Source organism: Lepus europaeus, chromosome 23 (genome assembly GCF_033115175.1).
Source record: "Lepus europaeus isolate LE1 chromosome 23, mLepTim1.pri, whole genome shotgun sequence".
Classification (NCBI taxonomy): Eukaryota; Metazoa; Chordata; class Mammalia; order Lagomorpha; family Leporidae; genus Lepus; species Lepus europaeus.
This window is the reverse complement of record NC_084849.1, coordinates 14,175,035-14,196,102: the sequence shown is the minus strand read 5'-3', so window position 1 is coordinate 14,196,102 and position 21,068 is coordinate 14,175,035. Positions and strand designations below refer to the sequence as shown.

The following is a 21,068-nucleotide window of genomic DNA, read 5'->3' as shown; positions in this document are numbered from 1 at the left end:
AGGACTACATGAAAAATGGCTCCCATGGAGTCTGGCACGATATCTGGCATAGACAAAGTCCATAAGGAAAGGTGGATTCTGACAACATCAAGGGCAGGCTCCATTGCCTTTAACACACAGGAGGGTGAGTGGGTTACTTGATCTGCTTTTTCCTCTCCCCATTTAGCCACATCCTTTGCTGCCAGCTCTCGCATCCCAGGTTATTTCCTAGCTCGTGTCAAATCTGGCTCTTCTAGAAAAATGAAAGGACCTGGCAACTTGAGAGCTTGAAAGACAAGGTAATTAAAAAGACCCAACTAGTAGGAGTAGTAACTGGGACACAGCCCGAGGGGCCTGCAGGCCCTGGTAACGTCGCCTCTTCAGTGGATGCTAGCTATATGGACACATCTACCTTAAGAAACTTCAACAACTTCTACAATCAAGATCTGTGTATTTTCTATACGTTATGTTACAGTAACAGATTAAAAATAGGACCCACCCCTCCTATTATCTAAAGCATAAAGCAGTCCTTCCCAACAGGTGTGCCACACCTGGGTCACAGTTCCCCCAGGTGAGTCACCTGTGGCAGCAGGCAGTCTGGTCAGCCTGCCCCCAGGCAATGTAAAGATCCCATCCCTCTTCTGGTAAGAGCAGTAAACAGTGTTCTTTGGTATCAAATGAACAGCACCTTCAGTCACACTTTTTCCAGCCAGTATCAATTTATTTTTATTTTATTTTAATTTCTTGATGTTTAATTAGATTCTTTTGCCATCTCCAACAAATAAAGGAGAGTATACTCCATTTTAAGGTAAACATCTCTAGGCTGCTCTTTCTGACATCATTCTCTATCTCACCCTTCCCTGGGTGATCAACCTCCCATCTCTTCCAACTTCGTTTCCTCAGAAGCGACAGATCGAAAAACCTAAAATAAACTTTGATTACTTCTCAAGTCAACAGATACAATACAGACTACACAATGGTTTTCTCTTTGAAAGTTTATTGTTATTTAAAAAAAAAACCCTAGACTTTACACATTTTACATTCACCTTTCTGAACATTTAATGGTACCAGTTAAAGACACTATATAAAAAACCCACCAGCTGCTTGAAACAGCTGCAGATTTACCGTGTTCTAGTATTAAAGTCGTTTGAACTCTTTGGAAAAATTGGTGTAACATTAAGCCCTAAGATTTCAAATTCCCAGATGAGGAACAAAAATTATAAATCAGGAGGAAATTAGTAAAAATTCAAGGTTAAAAGGAAATGACAGGAGAAAACCAAAAATATTGTAAAAAATAGGATTTCCCTTTCCCTCCCCAGGGTTAGGTTAAAAAATGCAAATCAACTCTGTCTCACACCACTCCCCACCGCCCCACCATTTCTCTTAGAAAAGCCACCCAGTCCTAAACACGGGTTCTTGTACACAAATACATGTAGTCTGATTGGCAGATCAGCCTCTGGGATCGAAATCTGGCCCCCGTCAAAAGTTTAAAAAAAAAAAAATAGTAAGTTAGGTAGTTACACATTCTTAAATACTGTTATCCAAATGAAGAGAAACATCCTGGCTTTGGTATGGCAACAGAAATCTATCTGAAAAACAGGATGGCTGGCATGGGTTGAGAGAATAGCAAACACTGTTATCCAACACTTAAGGCAAACGCCTCTAACACCACATGTGCAGGTTCGGGATTAAAATCACACATGCACAGGATGTGTCTGGACCAATCTTTCCCAAACTATCACTTGAAGAACAGTTGGTGCCCTGGGGTCTAGCAAGAGACAGAACTTTTGGATTAACAATGGCCACCAAGACTAAAAGTCAGCCTCTTCTAATCCTAGCAATGTCTAAGTCTGTTCTCCCCCTCAGTGGAGCTTCTCTTCATCACTCAAGTTCCTCCATCAACAAAGAGAGCTTCCTCTACACTGGTCACCACACAGACCTGTGACAATGCGTCAACTGCTGATTTTTCACCTGTGGGATGGCATTAAACAACTAAATCTTCTAGGATTAAGAATATAATTTACTATGTAGTGTCTTGAGTCCACTTCACATTTTTCCCCACATTCACTAGATCGTAATTAATGGCTGCCTCTGAGAGAAGGCAGGGGTAGGGTTGAGACCATTTCTAAAGCACGGTCTCAAACACCCTCAAAAGTTCCAGAAGAGAGAAGGCAGAAGTGCCTCAACCCTGTCTTCAAATTAGCACTTACTTCACAAAAGCACAAAGGTACCACCAGACTAGGAAAGAAAAAAGGCAACTTCCTGCTGCTTCAGTGTGGCACCTCCAGTGGTTACTAATATAATATAATCTTTTCTAATAAAAACAAACTTTGGTATACTGTTCAGGAGGACAAGGAAAATGAGCACTAAAACAACTTTTTTAAAAAACAGAGGCAGGCATGGTGGCACAGCAGGTTAACTTGCTGCTTGGGACACCCATCGGAGCACCAGTTCAAGTCTCGGCTACTCTCCACTTCTGATTCAGTTTCCTACTAACACATCCTGGGAGATGGCAGATTACGGCTCAAGTGCTTGAGCACCTGTCACCCAAACGGAAGACCCAGATGGAATTTCAGCCTCCTGACTTCAGCTTGGCCCAGCTCTGGCTATCATAGGCATTTCGGGAATGGACCAGCAGATGTAAGATCTCTTTGCCTCTCTTTCTGTTGCTCTGCCTTTCAAATGGATAAAAATAAATAAATAAATAAATATTTAAAATCCTAACACCTTCAATGGCAAAAGCATAGTAACTATTACCTAAAGAAATCACCATCACAGGTCACAAGATGATACCAATAACTACGTGATATGTGACGTTACACACACCCATGACAATTTAAGCAAGAGAAGTCCTCCCTCACAGCCCAGGCCATCAAGAACAAATCAGAGGTGAAGGCCCGGCTCTGCATGATGTGGTTCCCTGTGATAAACATGGTAACAATACGGGTAGGGAAGGGGGGGGGCAGGGGAGAAACACAGAACGCCCGGGAAACTTCTGCTAAATACCATCATTTTATCCTGTTTTCTAATTAAGACTCCAATAAAAGGAAAGAAAAAAAGAAATAATTTTAAATTAAAATAAAAATATATCTGTACAAGTCTTTACTATGAGTCCATAAGGTTCGTGGGCCTTTGTAGAAGTCAGATCTTAGGTGAATTACTCATCATCACAGCCCCTCAATTTGCTCTGGGATAAACACATTAAGAGACAACAACGAGAAGCACTTGCGACCAAGAATTACTTATGAAAATTTTCCTACTAATGACCCACAGAGATGCTGCCAGGCACTGCTGAACCCCTACTCTTTAAACATCTCAAGATGGCAACCAAAGTATAGAAAACCCCATCATCTAGTGAATCATTTCTCTAATCAAGGGACCAAAGTAAGGAGCACTCGAGTACAAGGAAGGCCATTTCTTCAGAATTCATCAAGAAGAGCACAGGTTTCCTGGATGTCATGACAGAGCTTTCCTTGCCTTCAACCCAGACCAGAACTCTTGAGAGGCTGTGAGTGCCCACGTCAAGACAAGGTCCCACAGGTATAGAATGGCCAATAACAGATGCACTGATGGCATCCGCAACAAGACTGAAATGTGAACTAGGTGTAAGTCTACAGATCACTGATTATTGCACTACCAATCTTCCTCCCCACCTACAAGAGATAATCCAGAGAATCAGCCTGTTGCATGGACTATTTCTGTCTTCTTGGGAAAAGAATTAGAAGTGAAAACTACTGAAATGACTTCTTGTCCCAGCTTGAGCCAGAACAAATGTGTCTGAATAAAGCACCTGCATCAAATAACACTTAAAATATGGTGACCTCCGCACATTATGACAATGAAATGTCCCTCCCCCCAACTCCATTAACTTCAGTGCACACAGTCTACCAGGAGATTTCTGTCATTCAGCCAGCGGAATGGATGGTATGCGCCAGATGTTGCACAAGGCATTTATTTCTCCAAGAAGGCTGAGAGCCAGGAGAATTAATCTCCTTCTGCTAGGACCTCGGCCCCAAGCTTCTGGGAAAACAGTGAATTGGGCTCGACAAGGGAAGTAGCTACATGATCCACTAATCAGATTCAAAACATGAAAATGCACTGTAGAGTGTACTCCTTCCTGCTCTTATTCATGGTAGAAATATCCAAAGATAATTAACAAAATAGAGTTGTCCCTTCAAGCTCAAAGAAGGCCTTTTCAAAAAGACACGGTATAAGCAAAAAATAAAAGGAAAGTATATCAAACTCCCAATACTCCTGAAACGAAGAGAGTCCTACGGTGACTGATGGCTGGAAGAAGTCGAGGCAGGAAACAATGACCCAAAGATGGAGGAGGCCAGCCGCAAAGTGCCTTGCAGAATCCACAACAGTGTTCTCCATTTCCAAGGCCAAGTAACTATTCCCAGCAAGGTAAAAAAATTTCTATTAAGAAAACAAGATAAAACAAAAATAAAAACCACTCCAGAAAAAGGGAAGAGGAGCACTGTAGAAAGTCAAGCTGCTGACCGCCGACGGATCACAAAGAGCCCACGCTGAAGCTGGCCAAGGTAGATCCTCATCTTGGTGCTGTCACTTGTCTTCCTCACCCAGATCTGTCGGGACAGGAGAGGGAACAAGATGAAAGAGGCTAAGAAGTACTGCAGGGCAAGTCTTCCAAAGCATTAACATAGCTGCATGAGCCCGATGCGGGCACAAATCTGGCAAGTCTCACTTGTCTGAGTCTCATCCTGCGAGGGCGTCACAAGCACTTCCCAGTGCTGGGCTCTCCTGGGAGACAGGCATCAGCCTTGAACTCCTAGCTCCCAGCCACCTCACCCACACCTTGGGTGAAGAAAATGGAAAACACAATAAGCTGGGTTTCTGTTTCCCCTTAAGCTTAGGAACTCTTTCAGCTGTGGTCTGATTACAGCATCATCAACACTCAAGAGATACAGGTTACTGAACATAAACTTCTCCACATTTTGGGAAATGTTTTCTTGGCCCCAATAGATTGCCCTAACAAAGCCCTGCAATACTCACATTTCCTAGCAATAAGCTAATGGCTTTGACAGAAGAAGAAGGAAAGAAATACTAACAATAAAATGATGTCCGATGAGTGAGCTAAAGCCCGGTTAGGATCATGAGAAGGCCAAAGAGCTAAGGAGGTCCTTTCCCTCCTCACCACACCCCTCTCCCAGACGGGATCAGATCTCTCGCATTTGCCAGGGCAGGAAGCATTCTTCCATAGACTTGAGAATGAACTCTTGCAGCAGCGGCCTGTCCGAGCTGAGGAGGACAGCTGTCACCTCAGTAGCCTTGCATGTGAGCAAGGGTTCGCCAGTTCTTCCTGTGTGCTGACACTGCGGAGGAAGCTGGGCTTCCCCCCCTCAGAACAGTCCTGGGAACAAAAGTGTCTGCAGTGACCCCATTTACGGAAGAAGCCAAAGCTGTGCAAGACTGAGACACCTGTACAGAGGTGAATTCTGCAGCCTCACAAAGCCCCTTGCTCTTCTCCACTAATGAGTTCCCAATTTTTTGAAAAGTCTGCACCTCACCCATATACCAAGTACGAGTTTACAGACATATCTCCTCCTTCCTCCACCTGATTTTCAGGTTTTAAAAAACCTTATTCTCGGGGGCCAGCTCTGTGGTATAGCGGGTAAAGCCTCTGCCTGCATTGCTGGCATCCCACATGGGCACCAGTTCAAGTCCCGGATGCTCCACTTCTGATCCAGCTCTCTGCTGTGGCCTGGGAAAGCAGTGGAGGACGGCCCAAGTCCTTGGGAGTCCCGGAGGAAGCTCATGGCATTTGACTGGCCCAGCTCCAGCCACTGCAGCCAACTGGGGAGTGAACCAGCAGATGGAAGACCTCTCTCTCTCTCTGCCTCTCCTTCTCTCTCTGTGTGACTCAAACAAATAAATAAATCTTTAAAAAAATTAAAATTAAAAAAAAAATTCTCAGTTCCATCTCAACATATTAAATGCAATTATTTCACAACAGAAAGAGATTAAAGTAAAATACACTGACTTATAGACCTCACATGCAGCTGAGCCTCTAAAGAGCCTTGCAGAGCCATTCCAAACTGAAGGCTGATCCCAAGGGCTGAACTGGGTGTCACCATCAGGCTCAGACCCACCCACTGACCTTGCCCAAGCTGAGTCAGCAAAGGCCATGCTCCAGTGTCACCTCAGCTTTGATCTGGAAAGTGAGCTGGGGTTTCATGTCCCCACTGCCAGTGCTGCATGCCACCTAGGCACCAGGACATCTACCCTCCAAGAGGCACATCTCAGTGACACCACTGGTCAGACCTGACACTCACTCTGTTGTGTCAAAAAGTGACAACCTTTAACAAAGAATTTTTCTTTCTCTCAAGGTGGCACAGAGAATGACGCATGGACTGTGAAGCTCGGCTTTGGTGCTAGAGGCAACATGTGCTTGTGTGGAGCAAGCCTAGCAGCCCGATGCTAGGGCCCTACTGTGAAACGACAAGGCCTTCTGGCTGAGGCCAGCAGCATTCTCCACTGGATCCCTGCTCTGGTCCTGACTTGGCTGGAGGTGACCTCCACAGATGCTGACCCAGAGAAGAGTGACACTCATCGACCTGGAAGGCACTCCCTAACTGCTAAGTAAATAATCACGCTGCAAACCAGCCACTTGTGAGGGCGTTTTCAATGCAGGAAGCTGGGAGACTAGAAGCTTAAGCTGTTTCATAATCCAGTTTCATTAGATTTACTGTGCACTGGCACGAATAAGTTACAGAGGGTAGACACATAAAAATCAATTTCTTTGCAGACATTTGTGGACTGATAAAAGATCAAGCCAACCCAGTTATTAAAGTTTTAAGCATGTTTTTAACTACTAACAATACAAGTTACACATTGCCGGTATCCTCCTAATGAAGCACCCAAAAAAGAGAGCCCACCGAGCAGTCACGTCACCTTCAGGCAAAGCCCTGCCAGCTGCCTTTAAAACCAGATGCCACCCTGCAGACCGAGACCCCACAACAGCACCAACCTGGGAGCTCGTCATGCAGAGGCACAGCAGGACACAAGATCTGAGAGAGGGCAGGAATGGGGTGCCATGTGGGTTGCCTCATGCCAGCACCTATCTACTGAGTACTTCCTGGGTGCTGGACCCTGTACCAGGTGCCTCATTAAATCTTCACAGCGAGAAACCAATCTACTAACACAGACGAAAAGCTAGGGAAACAAGTAAACAAAGATGGAGTACACTCCCACAGGCACGCTCCACTCTCAGGAGAGTGTTACCTTAAAAGGCTGCAGGACTTGAAGGTACAGACATCACAAAGACTTCTTTTGTTCTTCCTTGCAGTCTAGCTCAGTGGTCCCCAAATCAATTACAGTACAGGGAGTTCAAAGACGCCAGAAGGAATACTCAGATCTGCATATACTGTAGTCAGGCAGAGGTAAGGGATTTCCAAGGATGACTACAACGACATGTGATTTCTGCCTCAAAATGCTGACTTAAAATCTAACCCACAGAGGAGACCTGCCTCCATTCCACTTTCTGGGACACACTTCCAACAAGTCACAGAACACATCTTGCCTTAGGGTAAAGAAGATGGTCCCTACCTCGTTGGCCCCAACTGAGCTGATCACACAGCTCAGTTTCTGGTTGTCCTTTGACTCGAGATAGATGGCTTGGCTCTTGTGATACCTGCCAAAAACAAAAAGCACAAACTTAAAAACTGGAGGGAGAAAGTTAAAAGAACAGAAAAGAAAAAAGCACCATGTATCATGACAAAAAATACAACTAAAGAAGTTTTACTCGTTTATATTTGAGAAAGAGTCTGGACTTCAGAAAAGCACAATGTAAAGGTTTCTTTCCATCCCTGGAATAGATCAGACGATCTCTAATCATAACATTCTATATCTTGGACCTTCTGCAGAGAGGAAAAGAGGCTGAGGTGAGAATCAGAAAACTCACTTTCTAGTTTTCTTACTTGAATTTTGTGATCCAGTTTAAAATGTCAAATAAAACTTTTAAAGTAAACATTCTGTTCTCACCTTCTGGCCCCAATCCAAACACTGACAACTGAGTGGACAAAAAAGAGAAATGGGCTTGAACACTGTTGTGGTGTTTTCCATTTGTCCAAATAATTTATTAACAAAGTTGAATTCAGCCTCACTTTGATTCAAGAACATTCACTATGTATGTACTATATGCAACTCTGTTGAAAGCTGGAGACAGACAATGAACAAGACCATCAGGTCCCTGCTGTCACAGATATGTGGGGGAGGAGACAGACACACTAATAATCCTAGCTGGTCATACTATCCAGGTGAAGTTCTAAATACAACACCATATACCAAAGGGTATCTGATCTGGCCTGAGGAGTCGAGAAACTTAGTTTGAATGCAGTGGACTGGAAAGCAGCTTCCCTTTCAGCCCTGCATCTACTCCCTTGGCCTGCAGCACAGGGCCACTTTCAACTATCAAAGTTCAAGGCTGAGAATGGAACCGAGAGGGCCTGGGTCAAAGCTGGAATGAGGCGCCAGTGCTATGAAATAGCGGGTAAAGCCGCCACCTGTAGTGCTGGCATCCCATATGGGCCCCAATTCAAGCCCTGGCTGTTCCATTTCTGATCTGGCTCTCTGCTATGGCCTGGGAAAGCAGTGGAAGATGACCAGAGTCCTTGGGCCCCTGAACCCGCATGGGACTAGGAGGAGGCTCCTGGCTCCAGATCAGCGCAGCTCCGGCTGTTGCGGCCAACTGGGGAGTGAATCAGTGCATGGAAGACCTCTCTCTCTTTCTCTCTCTCCTTCTCTCTGTGTAACTCTTTCAAATAAATAAATAAATCTTTTAAAAAAAAAAAAAAGCTGGAATGAAACAACAGGATGAAAGAGCAGCTGCTGGATTAGGAGAGCAGGAGATACCAGCTAAGCTGCTGCTGGCAGCTCTGGCCTGGGCCAGCCCCAGTTCAATCGAGAATATAATCTCTGTTTCATTTTGGCTATACAAATCTAGCAAAACACATCTACAATCTCCACCAAAACACATGTGATATGTAAAATCCACCACGCACACCTACCAGCAAAGCACTACACCGTATGACTTCTTTGGAGAAAGAAATCAGATGCTGTTCTGCTGCTATAATGAAATAATCTACTATCAAGATACCACAGTAAGGGCTGGCATTGTGGCCCAGCAGGTTATGCTACTGCTTGCAACACCAGTATCCCATAGGGAGCACAGAGTCCAAGATGTTCTGCTTCTGATCCACCTGCTAATGCTCCTGGGAAAGCGAGAGACAATGGCTCAAGTTCCTGCCACTCACATGGGAGACCAGGATGGAGTTCCTGGCTCCTGGCTTCAGCCTGGCCCAGCCCTGGATGTTTCAACCATTTGGAGACTGAACCAGTGGATAGAAGAGCTCTGCCTCTTCCTCTCTGTCACTGTGCCTTTCAAAAAAAAAAATCTTTTTTTTTTCTTTAAAGTTTTCCTGGTAAAGGATGCACTCCATTCCCACAACCAGCTTCCCCAATCTAGCTTCTAGTGCTCTTTACCTGCCACTTCAGGGCTGAACACTCAAGGCCATTCGCTTCCTAAAAACTCTGCTACAAGGCAGTGAGCCATAAATGCAATCAGAAGAGCGACACTGGTGTAGACGCAAGCACGAAAGTTGCTGCTGGCCAGACATTAGTTGTTGAACTGGGTCAGAGGACCTTCACTATGCTGAACATGGAATATCCCAAGGTCCAAACTGTACAATGCATGGGAAAGGCTGAATTAGTTCACAGTAACACTTCTTGGTTTCTTTCCCAAATCTAGGCCGACTATCCTACGTAAACAACAATGTCTTGAATAATGGAGAGAATATAAATACAGAGAAAGGACATTCAGTTATTCTATGGGGACTGTGAGTTATTAAAAATTCAGAAACACAAACAAAATGCAAGTAGCCTCAAGTCACTGTGATACTATTTTCTAAATCATAGAGAAAGGCCACACTGTGGTATATATTATTAGCATGGAAACACACTCAATATACCGCTAAATGGAGGAAAAAACTGCCCAATGTGTTCCTGTGTTTGTAATAAAACTTACATGGTACATGTGCATCATACATACATAGAAAAAAATTGGATTTATATATTAAAATTATTAAATGAATATTAAAAACTTGTAAAATGTAAATTAAGAATGGCATCCCTTTTACTGCATAGCTTTCGATTTTATAGAACAAGTATTATGGACATCAAAAAGTATGGTATTTGAAAGTATCGAAATATTTAGAAATTTCAAGGTCACAAAGGTCTGTTCAAGAAAACCTTTATCTCTGGAAGATCATTCAAGCAATTCTGACAAGACAGGTTCCATTTTCCTTTAACTGTGCTTAGAAGCCAAACACCATACATTTGACTGATGTAAAAATGAACATCAGGGGGGCCCGCATCCCATATGGGCACCGGTTCAAGTCCTGGCTGCTAAACTTCCAAGCCATCTCTCTGTTATGGCCTGGGAAAGCATAGAAGATGACCCAAGTCCTTGGGCCCCTACATTCAATTGGGAGACCCAGAAGAAGCTCCTGGCTCCTGGCTTCAGATTGGCGCAGCTCCGCCCATTGTGGCCATCTGGGGAGTGAACCAGTGGATAGATTTCTGTGTAACGCTGACTTTCAAGTAAACAAATAAAATCTCTTTTTTTTTTTAAAGATTTATTTATTTATTTATTTGAAAGTCAGAGTTACAGAGAGGAGAGGCAGAGAGAGAGAGAGAGAGGTCTTCCGTCCGATGGTTAACTCCACAGACGGCCGCAACGGCTGGAGCTGCGCCAATCCGAAGCCAGGAGCCAGGAGCTTCCTCCAGGTCTCCCACGCGGGTGCAGGGGCCCAAGGACTTAGGCTATCTTCCACTGCCCTCCCAGGACATAGCAGAGAGCTGGATTGGAAGAGGAGCAGCTGGGACCAGAACCGGCGCCCATATGGGATGCCAACGCTTCAGGCAGGGCATTAACCCGCTACACCACAGCATCTGGTCTCCTGTCAAATCTGCCTCCTCTGGGATCACCAAACATTGGTGGCTTGAATGTCCACCACTGTTCCCCACTAGCCCCACAGGAGAGCTGGCTAGTGAGCTCCCTAAGGCAGCCAACTTCCCAATCACAGGCTCCTGGGTCCCTCCTGAACCAGTCTCCATAACCTTCAGGGGATGCTCATGAACTACACAACATTCTTGGGGAACCATTATCCCTGGATATTCAACCTACTAAGTGATCTGAATCCTATGAGAAGACTTTAGAAAATTAAGTACACATTTGGGGGGCTTTTAAGATGAAACCAAAAAGATATATGACAACCTTAACAGACAAATTTACTTTTCAAATTCTGAAGAATAAAAGAAAAAGTAATCCATAAAAAACTTTAAAAACATCAATAGAGCTAAATGAGTAAAAACAGAGATTATTTTTTTGCCAATTAACCTGTTTTACACAGCTGCTGGAAGACTGAACACACACACACACACACACTTAAACAGCCTCAGAAATACACACCAATGTCAAACTGACTGCATTTCTTTATTACTAATGGAAATTCCAACCTGGATATTCCTACAATTAAACCCTTAACGCTTGAGACTTCTATAAAACCCAGTGAACTACAATTACCAACACTATTTTCGAACAAAGCAATTTGTTTAAAGGTGGGTCCAAAAGTGGTACAGGATAGGGGTAGGAGAAAAGATTTAATTTTTTATTCTACTAGGAATTCTGATATTAACACTTCATTTCCAAAAAATATGAAACCACATGACAAGTATAAACCTCAAGTAGTACCGATTACATACTCACTGTTCTAACAGTCTTTGCATCAGCTGAAGACTGGAGGGTTAAACCCATCTGAGCAAGTGGATGATTTCATTTCTGATTTACATTAGCAGCCCAGATGTAAAGTGAAAAAGGGAAAAACATATTCCACCAGCACTATCAGTTAGTTATTTTAAAATATCAGCTACTTCCACAGTACTTTTTGAGAAGGGTCAATAGCCCAAATCAACATGTGAGGCAAACTTACAGCATGATATGAAATGCTTTAAAAGCAAAGTAAGACCAAGGCAAAAGAACATGCTTATCTTTCAAAATGAAATGTAGCTTGATAAGTGTTCACACTAGGATGGGAAGCCTGAATCCCATTTGTTTCACTGAAGTACATTAATACTCAATGAAACATGTTTGGTCAAAAATAATGTCACACCAAAATACTCCACACCACTGAAGACAGCAGGAAGCAATTCAGTCAACCTGGCAGTGACAGGTCATGTCTGCTAAAAAGGAAGAAAGAAAAACAGAGCCTCCTGGACAAGGATATAAAATTCAGACATTAAGAACCTGGTGAGATGGCTGGCGCCGTGGCTCAACAGGCTAATCCTCCGCCTCGCAGCACCAGCACACCAGGTTCTAGTCCTGCTTAGGGCGCCGGATTTTATCCCAGTCGCCCCTCTTCCAGGCCAGCTCTCTGCTAAGGCCCGGGAAGGCAGTGGAGGATGGCCCAAGTCCTTGGGCCCTGCACCCGCATGGGAGACCAGGAGAAGCACCTGGCTCCTGGCTTCGGATCTGCGCAATGCGCCGGCCGCAGCGGCCACTGGAGGGTGAACCAACGGCAAAAAGGAAGACCTTTCTCTCTGTCTCTCTCTCTCTATCCACTCTGCCTGTCCAAAAAAAAAAAAAAAAAGAACCTGGTGAGATGCTCAAAGCTGGTTCTGCAACAACCAGCGCGGGCCAGGACTCCAACAGCCTCTAATTAGCATCAGGGGAAGGAGGGACCCACCTTGCTATGACTTATTATGAGCTCTATCAAAGCCAAAGAAAAACATTCAAAATACAGAAAACAACGTTCTTGAAATACACCAAACAAAAAAGTAAAATGCTTCCAGATACATTATTTTTTAAATGCCTGCTGCTAATATGAGAAAGATGGTGAAAATTCCTTCGAATTGGTTAGGAGTTCTAACACATCAAATGTGACTGCTCCATTTATGTTATGAAACACCAGCCAATGGGCAGCCTTTCTTTAAAAAAAAAAAAAAAAGTTTTATTTTACTGCATGTTCAGCCTCAAGACACGTCTCATAAAGTCTAAGGATTAAGCATAGAAGGAGGGAGGGAGATTCAAAGCAACGTAATTACAAAATGAACATCATTTGAAATATCACATGGCTTTAAGACTCACAGATCCGTAAAAATGTTAGTGATAAATCTCATCATTTCCAAAGATGGTTCTATGTGTGGGCTTGATCTTTAAAGGTTATTTGGTTTTCATTATTAGAAACATTTTTCATCTTAGTTTGCCCCACTGTGTTAAGCTGTTAGGGCCTGCCACCTAGTGGTGATGTGCTCTGATAAGCAACGTTTACATACAGTGGTAGCTAGACTTTAAGAGCATCAAATAGTCAAATTAGAGGGACAGAAGTCAGGGCTGGCACTGTGGCATAATGGGTAAAGCTGCCACCTGCAGTGCCAGCATCCCATATGGGTGCTGGTTCGAGTCCCAGCTGCTCCACTTCTGATCCAGCTCTCTGCTACGGCCTGGGAAAGCAGTAAAAGATGACCCCAAGTCCTTAGGCCCCTGTACCCGCAAGGGAGACCAGGAGGAGGCTCCTGGCTTCAGATTGGTGCAGCTCCAGCCATTGCAGCCAATTAGGGAGTGAACCAACAGATGAAGGACCTCTCTCTCTGCCTCTCCTTCTCTCTCTCTGTAACACTTTCAAGTATAAATAAATCTTTAAAAAAAAAAAAAAAAGGGACAGAGGTCACTATGATCAGGCTTAGAGACACAGCAAGACTTCATCACCTACCAGCCAACTCACTGACTGGAACTTAATAGGAGAAAATGATCTCAGGCATGACAAGATCTCTAAAGTATTTTGTCAACGTACTATATAAGGTAACCAACTAACAACATTCTGGGAACTTTTTCCCTTAAAATAGTTAAAAAATTTCAAAATAACCATTATCCTAATTTTGGAACTTTTGCTAAATAAAGATATTGAAACTCAGAATCACTACATAGTCATTAGAATGATAATTACAGAGATGACACAGCAAAGCATAAACATTCTCTATGTAACCAAATGGAAAGGCAGGATGTAATCAATCACGTGTCCACTTTGACTTACACAGAACAGTAAGCCCGAGTATGGCCAAAGAGCAGAAAGAAGTGTGTGAGAATTAAAATCGCTGTGAAAACATGGCAAGACCCAGGGTGATTTAACACCTAGCAGAATACCTAACACAAAGCAGACAGTAAGTGTCTGTTGAATGAATAAATGTATGAGATCTTAAGGTTTTTTCATATTGTTTTGCCACTTCCTTTCTAGTTAAAAAATGCTGTCAGTCTGAAGGTCTAAAACACTCTTCACTCTAAAGTAGAAATGCTTTAGGATGCAATTCCCCCAAGTAAGCTTCCTGGTACACTTGTATAGCAGGATGATCCATGAAGAAAAGATACAGCTATCAAAAAATATCTAAAATCTTAGAAATTCAGAACACCTCAGCATACCACAGGATCCAAAGAAGGCTACAAGAACAAAAACCATTTACCCTTTTTTTGTTTAAGATTTATTTATTTATCCTCCACCTTGCGGCGCCGGCACACCGGGTTCTAGTCCCGGTCGGGGCACCGATCCTGTCCCGGTTGCCCCTCTTCCAGGCCAGCTCTCTGCTGTGGCCAGGGAGTGCAGTGGAGGATGGCCCAAGTGTTTGGGCTCTGCACCCCATGGGAGACCAGGATAAGCACCTGGCTCCTGCCATCGGAACAGCGCGGTGTGCCGGCTGCAGTGCGCTACCGCGGCGGCCATTGGAGGGCGAACCAACGGCAAAAAGGAAGACCTTTCTCTCTGTCTCTCTCTCACTGTCCACTCTGCCTGTCAAAAATTTAAAAAAAAAAAAAAAAAAAAAGATTTATTTATTTGAAAGGCAGATATACTGAGAAAGAGGAGAGAGAAAAATCTTCCATCCACTAGTTCACTTCGCAAATGGCCACAAAAGCTGGGGTTGGGCCAGGCAGAAGCCAGGAACCTCCTCTAGTTCTCCCACAGGGGTGGCAGGGACCCAAGGACTTGGGCCATATTCCACTACCTTCCCAGGCACATTAGCAGGAAGCTGGATCAGAAGAGGAGCAGATGGGACAAGAATTGGCGCCTACATGGGATGCTTGCACCACAGGTAGCAGCTCAACCTTCTATGCCACAGCACTGGCCCTCCCTGCCGTTTATCTTTCTTAACATGGTCTTCTCCCAAACTGATGTGATTACAAAATCCTTTTAGGTGCAGAACACCTATTAACTTGAGCACACAGGGGCAGAGTTCAGAGGAGGCAAAAAGAAACATATACTACAGCCAATGAGGCCACCTGGGGAGTGAACCAGCAGGTGGAAGATCTCTCTGCGTTTTTCCCTTTCTCTCCATAACTCCCTCAAAATAAATTAATACATCTTTTTAAATACACACACACACACACTTTAAAAAATTGTGCTGAGATCCAACATAGGTGTCCATCACATAACTGCTGGAATATTTTCAAATGGAGTTCCACTTGTACTACTGTGAAGTTATTCTGCAGTTATGCTCTGAAAAACAACTGTACTGTAGATGGGGGCAGTGCTGTGGCACAGCAGTTAAAAGCTGCCACCTGCAGTGCCGGCATCCCATATGGGCACAGGTTTGAGTCCTGCTACTCCACTTCTGATCCAGCTCCCTGCTAATGCACCTGGGAAAGCAGCAAAAGATGGTTCAAGTCCTTGGGCACCTGCACCCACATGGGAAACCTGGAAGAAGCTCCTGGCTTCGGGCTTCAGATCGGACCAGCTCTGGCCATTGTGGCCATTTGGGGAATGAACCAGAGCATAGAAGGTATCTCTCTCTGCCTCTCAAATAAATAAGTAAATCTTAAAAAACAAACACACACACATACACACACACACAACTGTAGAGAGCCCCAGATCCTCTCCAACTGGTTCTTATTAGACTCTTAAAGTAATCCAGGTGTTCCCATAACATACCATCTTTTATCATAGTACAGTTTGCCATCTTCGATCCGAGCTTCAAATCTCTGGGCAGGAGACTCTGCAGGTGTAGTAGGCAAGTGTTCAGGAGAGGATGGGGATGCTGGAGAAAGCAGACACACTTGAATGACAAGCACGTACGGAATAGTGTTGAGCCCCCCACCCAGCATGCTGTAACTGAACTGCCATGAGCATGCAGCAGAATCATGCCCCTCAAGCTCCTCTCATGTTGACAATGCATGGGGATGCGACACGGTTCTCGTACACTACATCTAATTGGACCCTCAAGGCAACCCAACGAGGTAGTCAAGTCATAGACTTAACCTTCCGAGCCAAAGAGCAACCTGAGGCTCAAGAAGCTTTAAGGTCAAATGTGTAAGTTATACACAATCAGAGTAAGAATAAATCCCTGGTGATCAGAAGTCCAAAAAAGGCCAGAACTATGAAAATCTCTTTCAAAAAAATGACAATTTCTAGAACTACAGTAGGGTCACACACTCAAAGCCCTCTCCCCTTCAAGACGTCCCTGTGGACTACTGCGGCACTCAAGACCGTGTCTACACCAAGTTGCTTTTTGCCTGCAATAAACTTAGTGGGGAGAGGGATGTGTAAGTGACCCCACACTTAAGGCCTTACCAAGCAATTATTCCAGTATGCAAACTGGCACGCCCTCAAGTGCTGCCCTGGAAGAAAGCACTGTGAACACTGGTCAGCTTCTCCTATAGCGAGGATGCCGCAGCACAATCAGGCCATGGAAACGCCTCTAGCTTCACTTCAGAGAGTGAGTCCTACTGGAAAACCCTTCATATTTCATTGTCAAAAAAATGCATATCAAGTTGAACCTTACGCCTGATGCCCACATAGAAGGAACCTCTACCAGTCAAAAGTCTTTTATAATAAATCCTAAAGAAAAGACAAAATGACATACCAAGGTAAAAAAAAAAAATTGATAGTCAAAGGAGGGACACACTTAAGGTCCCTTCAGTTTTCATCATGACTGCTTTTGGGCCCACACAAATATTTTATTTTTGAAACGTCAACAATTCACTGACAGGTATTTGCATGCTTTTCCAACAATACAATAAAAAGACTGCAAATGCCAATAACATAATGCACTTACCTGGTCTCTTGGGTGACTTAAGCTGTAGGAAGAACAACAAAAAAATCTTAGAGAAAATCATTTCAGAAGCAGCTGAAGGTGTCAGAGGTATCATGATGTAAAAGCAATACATGAACAAAGTGAAGCAGGAAACCACGTCAAGCTTTGACTTCCAAAGAAGTTAAAAAAAAAATCAAATTGTACCTTATTTAACGTTCTCAGATCCTCCATGATCTGTTCATCTGTTAACAAATAGTTTAGCTGAGGTGTTGAGAGTTAAAGGAATGTGTCTGAAAAGTATGGTTTGCAAAGAAATAGAACGCAACAAAATGGCAGCAGTATTATTACAGAGTTTACAAAATGTAGCTTTGTTGAATGATACTTTTATAATACTTTGCTTCCTACTAAATGTAGTGATGTCCAGCTATAAAAAACAATTCACATCCCCAACCTTACAAACTATGATAAGAAGGTAAAATGAGATTCAGTAGGTATGTAAAATAGCAAGAACACAGGAAATAGTGAAGAATTTCACCCTGAATTTATAGGCTGCTTTTGTTCCAAAAGATCTGAAGACTTTTACTCAAAACACACACACACACAAACACACATACTTCTCCCCACATATCATTCCCATTTTTATGATTAAAGAGGTTGCTTTATGTCTGAATTAAATCTCATCAGTTTTAAGAACAGTTTTCAATCCACTACTTTAGGGATTTAGGTAACTGAGGCACATAAAGGCAGATATTACTATCCTCATTTTACAGGTGGAAAAATTAAGGCACATTAAGTTTTCAGTTGCCCCAGCTGGATTTCCAACACAAAGTACCTTTTCAAATAACTGCTCTCTCTAAATCTCTCCCATTAATAGCAGCAATTAGCAATTACGGACTGTGATAATAAAATGGCCCAGCCCCAACCTGTGGATGGATAACTCACAGATGCTTTCCAATCAAATGTTGCTATGCTCTGTAAGACGACAGCCATGTATACTCTATCAAATGGACAGGCAAATGATTCAACAATCTTAAGAGAAAAAAGTGACTAAAACTTGATCCAAATGGATATCAGGAGCTGGTTTTCTCCTCTTGTCTGGGATGGGGACAGGATCATTTGGTCGCCTCCGCAACTTTCTGGTCATGATGGGTTTCACTTCCATAGAATCTGTGGCAAGAACAGAATGGACAAATCTAATTCCCAGTCAGTAAGAATTTCTCTACTATAAGAATTACCTACCCCAGAGTCACTCATTCAGAACCATTTCATTGGGTAATGTTTTGTCTACACATGGCCCAAGCCAGATGCTCATATTAGATTTCAAAGTTCATGTTTATAAGATTCAAGACCAGCTGATCTAGGTGTACAATCCTCTCGAAACATAGCCCCACAGTCTAACACTGCAGTCCTCTCTCCAACCTCAAAAACTAGGGGATATCCCCTCCCTCAAATTACGAAGCTACAGAATCATCGGATCTCGAAAGTGAAAGGAACCTGGGGGTCGTCTCAGGTCGCGGATGTCTGCTGTCCCCACAGACGGGAGGGATGCTGAAGCTCACTGGTACAGAAGGCTCTTTCAGAGGCCGCTGGCCTCTGTGCCAACATTTGTATAATAAGTTTCCATTTACAAACTCAGACCCTTTTCTCCTCTTAGTCTTTTGTAGCTACTTGACCATCAAGAATGACATACTGAAGGCTCATAATGAAAGCCTGTTCTCATCCTCCCTGACTTCTCTCTGTAGCCTGAACTGCAGCGGACTTCCCTGCCTTCCCAGCCTCGGCTGCACAAATCTCCACTCTGTCACCTCCTCAGGGTTCTTTCCTGCTGGCCTGGTCCTCAAATAACGATGACCCCAATTCCCAATCATTAAGCCTCGCTCCAGCCACCCCCTGGAATGGCAGTCTACACCCAACACCACGCTCTCTCCCCATTCCACAAGAACTCTTTGCCCCCTCCCCCCCACCCAGCTGCCTCTCCTGCATCTCAGGACCACCTAGTCATCCTTCCAAGCCAAAGTGTTCTCTGTGACTTCCTTCACCAAGCATCAGTTCTTGCAAAACTATGCCCTCATCTATTCACTAACCTACCCCAAGGACCACCAGTGCTCAAGTGACCTTCCTAAGATACAAATTAGAATATCCTGCCTCTCACTCACTCTTCTTACTAAATGTAGCACTGGCTTGCCACTCTACAAATGCCATGCCTCATTTCTGGACTTCCTCATTTCTCCTTCATTGACACTCACCCTGTTCTCCAGCTGTGAGCTCTCTTACCCATAGGCAACCTCCTTCCATCCTTTCCAGCCTCTGCCTGCCCCTCATCCTACCTGGCAAACTCCCACATAACATCCATCCAATATTCCCCTTTGTTACAGTTTCCATGGGCAGAGACCCAGCCCACCTTCCAAGTAACCAGAGCATTGTTCCTATGCCAAGTGCCACACTACAGGACATCAGACGTGGAGACTGCCCACCCAGCAAGAGCTGGGGCACGCTGTGTGGGCCTCACAAAACTTTCTGCAGAATGACAAGATGAGGTCACACCTGATCCTGAGATAAAGCTCACTGATAATGACGCACATGTCAGCAGAGCAGACAGGCAGGGCTATGGAATTCTACTACAGCAATGTGCAGGATCTCAGACTATTTAGGAAACATACAACAACAGTTTTTCTGCATCTTGCTCCCAAAAAATGGGCAATAATTGAATTTTTCCCTGTGAATCGAGTAAGGGTAAAATAACCACCACTAACAAATTTGTACCTGCAGCCTGCACAAATGCTCTATGTTGCACACTCCCTCGTGTAGAGAATGGAAATATCAGTCTCTCCCTAGCAGAGTACTTTGAGAGTTACACGATGATACAAGTAAAGCCCTGAGGATAGTGCCTGGAATTTCAGCAATTCTGATTTTTATTATATTTTTAAGAAGGAAAAAAAAAAAAAGCTATGTAAAATCCTTTTAAGAAGTCCAGGCATTATGAGCTGAGTGAAAGTTACAGACTGTAAGGTGGTTTGCTGTCAGTGGTGAGGCTTTGCAATATTCAAACCTAACTTGGAAAACAAAATGTTTAGGAGGCTCACCCTACCCAAGGGAGCACCAGAGAGAAAGCATGTAGCCCAGATCATATGGAAAGTTCTGAACACCAAAGAGAATGGCTATGTGTGCCCTGTTCCAAGGGTTGCCAAGAATGCAGGGTAGGGAGGGTGGGCAATATACCATGGAAGGGGCCCAAGTACAGGTACAGCTGAGAAGATGTGGGAACATCAAGTCCAATTACACCGCTGAACTCTGAAAATCCTAAGTGTACCAACTATAGATCAGAAAATATCATCAAATTCTTATAAAATGGGAAAAATCCATTCGTTTTATTAGTCAACAAAAATAAGCTGGTGAATTTTATACAAAAGACTATGGATGCATAAACCCCTAAAATTTACCAGCTTGTTTCTGCCACTGTCTGAGGAGAGAAGACAGCAGAGAACGGTCCTGGCCAGTGGCCCATGCCGAAGACGGAATCTGTCAGGGAGACCAACATGCAAGTGTCCAAGTCTAAGGACAAAACAAAGATTACCACTTCAGTCGCCTTTCTCCTATTCCAGCTTTGCCTAGCTGGTTATAAACCTAAGTTTTCCTTAGAGGGAAGGGGCAGTCTGACCACCTAGGTCTCAGTATGTCTAGAAGTTCTACTTCTCACCGCAAGCAAGAGCTGGCATTCTGAGTGTAAATATCAGTCTCTTGGTGATTCTGATCAATAAGAATCCCAAGGCACTCAACCTGGGTCCTGACAAAAACCAAAATTTTACAACTAAAGTTGAGACCCTGGAATGGGACAGCCCTGGAGGAGGTAACACAAGCATGGGTATCACCCAATCCTCTCAGATGGCCCTAACTGGCCAAAATTAAAAAGTTTCTCTGATCCGGAAGACTCTTCAGAGGTTCACTTCAGTGGGGATGCTGGTTGTAGAAATCATTGAAATAAACCCTTAAGA

The 21,068-nt window shown here is 43.8% G+C and overlaps 1 protein-coding gene across 5 annotated transcripts in view; it reads right to left on the bottom strand.

Moving 5' to 3' along the window:
* Positions 1–709: 709 nt before the first annotated feature.
* The window catches only part of SUDS3 (SDS3 homolog, SIN3A corepressor complex component), a 41,940-nt gene continuing 21,581 nt past the window's right edge, over positions 710–21,068 (bottom strand). For 2 of the 5 annotated variants that reach the window (XM_062181993.1, XM_062181996.1), the window contains 6 exons: positions 18,148–18,243; positions 17,281–17,342; positions 17,098–17,119; positions 15,975–16,080; positions 7,549–7,633; positions 710–4,568 (listed from right to left, as the gene is read on the bottom strand). In XM_062181993.1, coding sequence (XP_062037977.1) covers positions 4,470–4,568; positions 7,549–7,633; positions 15,975–16,080; positions 17,098–17,119; positions 17,281–17,342; positions 18,148–18,243 — 470 coding nt within the window. In that variant the 3' untranslated portion in view covers positions 710–4,469. Of the gene's footprint in view, positions 4,569–4,598; positions 4,798–7,548; positions 7,634–15,974; positions 16,081–17,097; positions 17,120–17,280; positions 17,343–18,147; positions 18,244–21,068 lie in introns of those variants that run through there. The other 3 variants (XM_062181995.1, XM_062181997.1, XM_062181994.1) reach the window with 3 other exon arrangements.